The sequence below is a fragment of the Petaurus breviceps genome, unplaced genomic scaffold (assembly GCF_028583685.1).
Source record: "Petaurus breviceps papuanus isolate PSGF00001 unplaced genomic scaffold, PetGlider_PUasm1.0 90504, whole genome shotgun sequence".
NCBI lineage: Eukaryota > Metazoa > Chordata > Mammalia > Diprotodontia > Petauridae > Petaurus > Petaurus breviceps.
Window position 1 is genome coordinate 3,673,396 of NW_027187266.1, and position 8,935 is coordinate 3,682,330.

The 8,935-nt window shown below is 38.4% G+C and overlaps 1 protein-coding gene across 1 annotated transcript in view; it reads right to left on the reverse strand.

Annotated features, from left to right (window-relative positions):
- The window catches only part of HAO1 (hydroxyacid oxidase 1), a 68,219-nt gene that overhangs the window by 14,929 nt on the left and 44,355 nt on the right, over positions 1 to 8,935 (reverse strand). The window contains exon 4 of the mRNA XM_069062767.1: positions 3,094 to 3,269. Coding sequence (XP_068918868.1) covers positions 3,094 to 3,269 — 176 coding nt within the window. The remainder of the gene's footprint in view (positions 1 to 3,093; positions 3,270 to 8,935) is intronic.

Consider the following 8,935-nt stretch of genomic DNA (forward strand, 5'->3'; position numbering starts at 1 on the left):
CAAGTAGTAAAGGAAGGAAGGAAGGAAGGAAGGAAGGAAGGAAGGAAGGAAGGAAGGAAGGAAGGAAGGAAGGAAGGAAGGAAGGAAGGAAGGAAGGAATTTTCACATTGACTACTATTATGCCTTTGCCTAAAGAGTGGGATGTTTGTTAGCGTGTGAACTAATGAAGGCCAAATCCTGTCCTCAAGTGTATGTTTGGAGTTTGTTGAAGTTTTCAAAGAGCAGAGTTTGGCCATAGCAAGAGAGATTGTATCTTGCATTCCATGGAAATATAATGGTGGTAAGGAAAATATGTTTCATCCAGAACTTCCCAGCTGTTAGCCCATATTTCTGCAAACATAACTATCACCTTTACAATTAAAAGTAAATTCAGAAAAGGATGAGCAACTTCTGGTCAGTGTAAGTGAAAATATGGATGAGAAGGATTTAATGAGACAAGAATAAATCTGTGAAATGTGGATTATTGAATTTCCAAGAACAGATTTCCTGAAGTCCAAAATTAGCATATGTGTTGCTTGATGCAAATTGTTACTATAGAAATGCCTTTGTTTGTTAAATAAAAGAAACTAATAGTTATACAAAGATGCTACAGGATAAATGGTATGTGTACAAATTGCATTTCCCTGGACTTCCTTAACATCATCCACTGTCTTTGAAATATCTTTCGTAGCACCCAAACCAAAATTCCAAATCTCTCTCTCTGCAAGTATATATGTGAAATGATGTGACATCCTTGCTAGAGAACCAGACTTAGAGTCAGGAAAACCATTGTTCAAGTCTTCTTCTGGTATATACTGTCTATGTGTATCTGGAAAGGTCACTAACCTTTCAATACAACAGGCAACTTTCCAAGATCATAAATTACATAGCAGCTATTTATCTGCATTACCTTCTATTATTAGCTATTTATCTGCATTAATAGAGGGAGCTTTGCTACCAGAACTATTTGCCCAAACTAAAGAAATCACAGGTCTAGTAGAGGTCTATTTATCTGTTTATCTATCTATTCAGCCATCCAGGTATTTAGATAATTTTCTACATAATTTTATTAATTTAGAAGGAATTTTTTCTTTAATTTTCACTAAAGAAAAGAGGATGAAAAAAAGGAAGGGTGGAAGATGAGGGAAAAGAAGGGGGAGTAGGAGAAGTGGAATAAGAGTGATGTGGTAGGGGAAAGGAGAAGACAGAGTTGTATTGATGATGGTGGTGGCACAAAGGTCACCTAAGGAATGCAAAGGTCAAGAATACTAGGCACTTCTTCAACCTCACATGATAGGAACATCTATTTCACTCTTTTTGACTCATAGCCTATGTCACGCTATGAGAAAGTTTCCACAGCACACCATAAGATGGGAATCCTAAACATGGTCAGTACAAATGGAGATGACATTCTTCTCATGGAACTTCCCTCTTCTAATGAAGGCAAGTATTAGGCTGCAACAAAAGCACCCTTTTCATTGTGATTATTAAGGGAAAGGTTCTGCTCTGATGTAAACAACTTCCTGGGAGTAAATCAGGCCTTTTAGAATTGCACTAACTTTATCATTTGTTGATGTAGTTTGAAGACCAAATCAGGCTGGGGATGAGGTTAATTTTGTAAAGTAAGGTTAGAATCCAAAAAGACCCTGGAGAAGGTAATAATCACACAGAACAAACCACAAATATTTCTGGATATGGAAGATAGCAATAATAATGTCAGTAATAGACAGTTGATAAATATGGTAGGGGACATGTAACAACAAAATTGATTTTTTTAAATTGAAATCAAAAGAAAAAATGCTTTTCTTAAAAGAAAAAGTTCTGCCAGTGATCTTTTTTTTTAAAACACATTGCAGTAAGTTAATGGGTTTTTCCTCAGAGTCATAGATTCAAAATGTTTGATAAAATTTGATAAATTTGATAAAAAAGATGATAAAAATGTTTTGGGGAGTATGCACTAACTTTGAACTCTTTTGAAAACACACATACAATAGAGGTTAAGAAACCAGTCCTGACACATGCTGCTATTATAAAATTAATCAGTATTTCATATACTTCAGCTCTAAAAAAGTTGTGAGACATATGAGGGCAGCGAGGGCTACTGGAAGCTAATGACTGAATGCTTTAGCTACTTAAAGATCAAGTGTTTTCTTTATATAAACCACTAATTCAAAAGAAAGAGAGAAAGGAAAGAAACAAAAAACAAGGAAGAAAGAAAGAGAGAGAGAAAGAAAGAGAGGAAGGGAGGGAGGGAGGGAGGGAGGGAGGGAGGGAGGAAGGAAGGAAGGAAGGAAGGAAGGAAGGAAGGAAGGAAGGAAGGAAGGAAGGAAGGAAGGAAGGAAGGAAGGAAGGAAGGAAGGAAGGAAGGAAGGAAGTATATTTTCCACACTTGCCTGTTGCTTCTAGCTATTAATTAACAGAACAAGTTGGGGAGATTTTAAGCCAAAAGACAGATGAGGCCTTGAATATGATGGGGTAGGGGAAGCTGGGAGAGAGCATCAGGGTTGAGTTACAGGAGGAAGACTGATAATCAGTTTGTCTTAACAGGAATAAATCCTCTGTTTTAAAAGAAACATATTAGATGTCTTTAAGAGTAATTCAGCAACTTTACCATTTGAAGGTGATTTTCCCCACCCTCCCGCCACACACACTTATTAAATACTTCTTTTCAGCCATATAGACACCACCAATGTGAAGGTCCTTTTTGTGGGAGTTTAAAACTCCCTCCCTGTCTGAGTTGTCTTAACATTTAGTTCTAATATGCTATCCTGATGGATGAATCTTATAGTCCTTCCCATGGTCTCCTGACTAGCCCTATGATTTCATGACTTGGGGTTATGAAATAGTAATTTGATAAATGAAATCATGTCTCAGTGGCTTGAAAATGTTCATGCTATTTACAGGAGTACCCAACTAATTCTCATAATGCTGCTTCCCCATCGTGGAGGACTGGGGTCATTATATGTAAAGAACCTTGCATTAAATAGCAAGAAAGTCTCTTCTTGCTTTTCATCTTCATTTTTCTATGTGCCCATCTCCCCCTAAAAAAAAGTCAAAATTACATTGCATAAAGTTATAAAGGTTGTGTGTTTTTAAGTGAAGAAATAAATGAACCTCGGAGAATGCCTTTGGCAACAATTGGGAGGGTTGTCAATTTCTTCAGCCAAGTAATATCCTTCCAGTTAATTGATGAATCAATTGAATTGGCTGTGTACTCTGCAAGCCCACTGTTGTCTCCATAACCCTCCTCAGAAGAAAAAGACAAATCATTGGTTTGAAAATTCTTCATCCTGAAATAGAGACAGATCAATTTAAAGAATGGTTCTAAATTATTACAGAGAGGAATCTCTCTGTATACAATGATTCCTTGAATTAAATAAAAATTAATCTTCCTCCCACATGGAGTTATTCATTTTTGTCTCCTGTGGTATGCTTTGCAAAACTCTGGGTCAGATCTCATCATTTGGGCTTCTTATTTGGGTTTTGCCAAGTTCTTAGAACTATCATATCTTAGACTGCATCTATACACAAAAATAGAAGTTGTTTTAGGAAAGGGAGAAATGGGGACAAATAAGTGGAGTAGAGGAATAAAATTATCTTTAAAATAATTGATTAACTTTATCCATGTTTTCTTTTTAAAGCTTGTTTGTCTATGTAGATGCAACTTCTGCATCATTTTAAGGTAAAACCTTCATTAGTGAAAAACATACTGTGATGGCAGATGACCAACAAATCTAATCTCTCTCCCACCAGCCTTCTAAACTATTTCAGAGCCTCTGTAAAGGCTAGAACTGTAGTAATGTGACCCAGTACTACATAGCAATCTCCATTTACCAACCTACTAGACATCCCAGTAGCTATTATGGAAAAGTAGGCCAGTAGCAGGTACACAATCTTCCCTCTCCTATTCCCCTCCCCAAGATTTCTGATATCTCTGTTTCTGGCACTGAAATACCTAAGCTTCACAACTTTTCTCTTTGTTGATAAATTTTCAAATACCTTATCTCAAGTTGGATTGTGCCCTATCAAGTAGATTCTTTTTTTTTTGGAGGGCAATGGGGTTAAGTGACTTGCCCAAAGTCACATGGCTAGTAAGTGTAGTAAGTGTGTCAAGTGTCTGAGGCCAGATTTGAACTCAGGTCCTCCTGACTCCAGGGCTGGTGCTCTATTCACTGTGCCACCTAGCTGTCCCTCAAGTAGATCCTATATGTTATGAAAATTCAATTCGGTTAACATGAAGAGAGTGCTGCCTTTGTACCAGATAGTATGTTAAGCACTGTAGAGATACAAAGGCAAATGTATGGACTTTGAAGACATGAAATTACTGCACTCCTAGAACAAATAACTAGCTAACTTTTGAGACAGCATTAACAAAATTTCCCTAGTAGAAACTTCCCATTCAGCACTGAAATTTTATGTACTTAAAGGATCACAGAATATCAATAAAGAATCCCACATCCATTTGTGCCAATACAAAAAGTTATCATTCAATTCATCAGCTTCCAACAAAGCTTTTTAGCTGACATGCTTGAAGTATTTGTTTTTATCAGAACATTCATTGGTATTATATATTATCATACAGTCACAAAACTCTGTGACCACATTAAAATTCAATATGAGCCAGTAGTGCAATATGGCAGGCAAAAATTATAATGTGGTCTAAAGTTGTATCAAAGGAGGCATGCTTACTAGGACTAGGGGAGTGAAGTCCTGCTGTAAGCTGCCCTGGTGTAATGGGAATGTGAATTTTAAAGATCTTCCCTGCCCCTAGGCTAAAGTGCACCTGGAGCCTGGGGTGGGAGGCTTGTTTTTCAGTAGATACTTCTTCTTCTTCTTTTTTTTTAAGCAATTGGGGTTAAGTAACTTGCTCAATGTTACATGGCCAGTTATTTCTGGGTGTGGTGCTGAGTGTCTGAGCCCGGGATTCGATCTCCAGGTCTTCTCAACACTGGAGCCGGTGCTCTTACTTGCTGTGCTACCTGGCCACCCCTCAGTAGATACTTCTTGATTGGCCATGGGTCAATAAGGTTGTTACATTCTCTGAGCCAGGAGAAGGCTATATAAGCCCTGATGTGTAGCTTTGTTTTGGGGTCTCACTTTGAGAAGTGTTCTGTGATTTGATCTGAATTCTGGGAAGCCGTTGTTGAGAGTCCCCCGGCTTTGAAAAACCCAGATGTTGAAACTCAGATGTTGATTGGGTATGGATGTAATGGTTGGACAGTTTGAAATCTGTCCACTTGATCTGTTTCTGTCTTGATAATTCTGCCTGTATACTTTGAAGTTCGGGGTGCTGACCTCTTTCCCCTGAACTAGGTAAACATATTTGACTGATTAAAGTAAGCTTGTTAACCCATTTTGAGTTGCTTTCCTTTAACAAAGCAGATCCAAGAACCTGTGGTGGCAGCAAACCCTGAGGACTCTTGGGGTGCTTGCTGCTACACCTGGTCAGCCCACATCTGAATTGTTGTGTTCAGTTCTGAGCATCACATTTTAGAAAGGATATTGATAAACTGGGAATCTTCCAGAAGAGGGCCACCAGGATCATCACATATGAGGACTGGCTGAAGGAAATGAATATTTTGCCTAGAAAAGAGAAGTTGGGAGGAGGCACAAGGGAATAACATACTAGCTCTCTTTAAGCTCTTAAATCATTTGAAGGGTATGAATTATGATTTAAGAATATGAATTATGGATTATTTTCATTCTTCCTGGCCCTAGTGGACAGAACAAGGTACAGTAGTTCAAACTTTCAGAGAGGCATGTTTAGGGTTGATATAAAAATGTAGCTATCTAAAAGAAAACTGAGATAGCTCTGGAGGCAGTAAATCCCCCACCTCCCATCTCTACTGGAGGTCTTTAAGCAAAATCTGAATGACAAGTCATCAGGAATGTTGTAGAAAGAATTCTTGGTCAAGTACTGATGGACTGGATAACCTTAGGGATATTTTTCAATTCTTAGATTCTGTGATTTAATTAGCTGAACATTCCCATGAATAGATGGATCTTTATTGTTGTGTCCCACACTTGATTATTCCAAAATTACAATGGGGATATGGAACATGTAAATAACACTTTCGAAGAAGGAGGAGAAGGAGAAGGAGAAGGAGAAGAAGAAGAAGAAGAAGAAGAAGAGAGGAAGAAGAAGAAGAAGAAGAAGAAGAAGAAGAAGAAGAAGAAGAGAGGAAGAAGAAGAAGAAGAAGAAGAAGAAGAAGAAGAAGAAGGAGAAGAAACTCTTGTCAATCTAGTTTCTGTCATAACCAAAAAAAAGCAAAAACATTTGTATGTGTACTTCCCTCCCTTTACAAGCTCAAGGTTTTCAGCTGTAGCTTTGTGGGAGGGTTTGATGGGGAGGGGGTATTCAGGGAGAGGGGATGGATAGGAAAAAACAGAAACATGGATAAAATTATATAAATAACTGTTGTTTTTCTTGGACTGTGAAATACAGATCAACCCTTGAATGAATGTTGCCTTACAGAAATTTCTGTGCACAATGGGACCTTGTTGTTAGTCTCAAACTTTGTTCAAAGTCTTAAGCCAAGAACAAGTTTTCAGATATCTTTTATAGAGACCCATGATGGAGCATTTTGCTGATGGTTCTGTAGAAAGTCTCCATGGATGCCATTTTATTTGAATTATGCTATACATGAAGAACAGAAAAAATTGCTATTTTCAAGTATTTCATTAAGAAGGAAAGGACAAATATTAAAATAAATGACATAGTTTGGGGGGATCAGATGGCTCAAGCAAAGTTTAAAGCCTCAGATCACACAGGTCCTGTTCAAAGACACATAACAAGGTCCTTTGGCAATACAATCCTCAGCATTGCTAGGGCTGCTCTGAAAAATTATTATTTCCTCCAAATGCAATGTTCACCCAATCCTTCCAAAGACATTGCCTTAATCCTAAATAAGCTAGTTAAAGAATAACTGCATGACAGAAGCAATAGTGATAATGGTAATTATGGGTGTTTTGTTCTTTTTTTTTTTTTTGTACGAATCTGAGACATTGGGATAAGATTCTCCTCATGAAGAAACTCCCTCCACCAATGTATGTCTGCAGCTATTCTGCAATTTATAGCCTTAGAGACTTGTTGTGGGGCACTAAGAGGTAAATGTCTTGTCCAGAGACATACAACCAATAAGCATCAAAGGCAGAATTTGAACCCAGGTCTCCCCAACCCCAAGACCAGTTCTCTATCAACTATGTTATGCAGTCTTTCTATAATAGATACTTAAGATGAATAAATGAGTGAATGAATGAATGGATGGATGGATGATTGAACAAATGAATGAAAAACATATATGAAACACTTATTACTATGTGCCAGCCCAGTGCTAAGGACTAGGGATAAACACGCAAATGCAAACAACCCTAGCTGTCAAGGAGTTTACAGGGGAAGTTTGTAGGGGAAGTCAACATCTAACAGGAAGTGGTAGCCAGGGAAGGGTTTTTTGATTTAGGAAATTACAGGAATGGTGAATGAGGTAAATTGACACATCCTTTCCAGAAGATGTATTAGCATTGATTCAATTACTATCTCCAAAGCAAGAGGTGGGGAAAGGGTTAGAGAAGGGCTGCATGTGACATAGGGAAGATGTCAAGAAGGTGACTGGGGTGAGGATTTGGGTGAGTGAAGACCATGGTTCAAGTCCTACCTCATATGTGTGTGTGTGAGTGTGTGTGAGTGTTTGTGTGTGTATACTTGTTGTTAAAGGCAACTCTCTATGTGTATATGTGTGTGTATGTGTGAGTGTTTGTGTGTGTATACTAGTTACATTGCCATGAGAAATTAACTTAACCTCTTGTTGCTCAAGGCAACTCTCTAAGACTAAATTAGAGATGTGTCCTGATATGCCTCAGTGAAATGAATCTCAAATTGGGGATCTGATGAAATCACAGATACAGACAACCCTACACCACCAAGGAAAAAAATGAAAGAAAAGAAAAGAACACTGATATCAATCCAAAGTACCACTAAACAAGATGACTACACAGAAAGAGATGAAGCAAAAATCACATAGGAGAGGTATATAAAGACACTAGCCCCTAAATCTGTTGGTAAAGATACCTATCACAACTTCACTTGTTGCAACTAGCCCTGGTTTGTCTCCATTTAATCTTTTTCCAGGCTGGGTCTCTATCAGAGTAAACTTAAAATCACTCTCCCAGAAAATAGACATTTGTGAAATAGTTGGCAAAATGTAAAGATATAATTTCAAGTCACTTAGTATATCATTATTTTGTTGTTCAGTCGTTTCAGTTGTGTCTGACGTTTTGTGACTCCATTTGGGGTTTTCCTAGTAAAGATACTGGAGTGGTTTGCCACTTCCTTCTCCAGTTCATTTTTATAGATAAGGAACTGAGGCAGAGTTAAGTGACTTGTCCAGGGTCACCCGGCTAGTGTCAGAGGCTGGATTTGAACTCAGGATGATGAGTCGTCTTGACTCTGGGACCAGCACTTTATCCACTGTACCATTTAGCTGCCTAGTATATCATTATACGCCAATGTTAAAACTTAGACATGTCGTTTTTCTCTTTATCTTAGCCACCAGGAACATACATCTGACTTTTTATCTTCTTTGACCTTTCTGATGTTGACCTAACAGCACAATCTCAACTTTGGATGTCTCAGACCTTGGACAATCTCCACAGGATGTAGAGAAAAAAAAAGACCCTTGCCTAAGAGCCTGAGCAATCAATTGGTTGAGCTGACTTCATTCTCCTTTCTTCCAAAAGCAGTTAAAACCCCTACTCTTTATCCTCTGCCTCAGGAACACATTCCAATTCCAATTTCCACATGCATATTGCATATGTATTCTACAGATCAGCACTAAGGAGAATCTCAAATTCTGTGAACCCTGCCACCCCACCCAGGTGCCAAGATGGGGCTTCTTTTCCTCTAACATGTGAGGTGGGGAGGTGGGGAGGTGGGGAGGTGGGGAGGTGGGGAGGTGG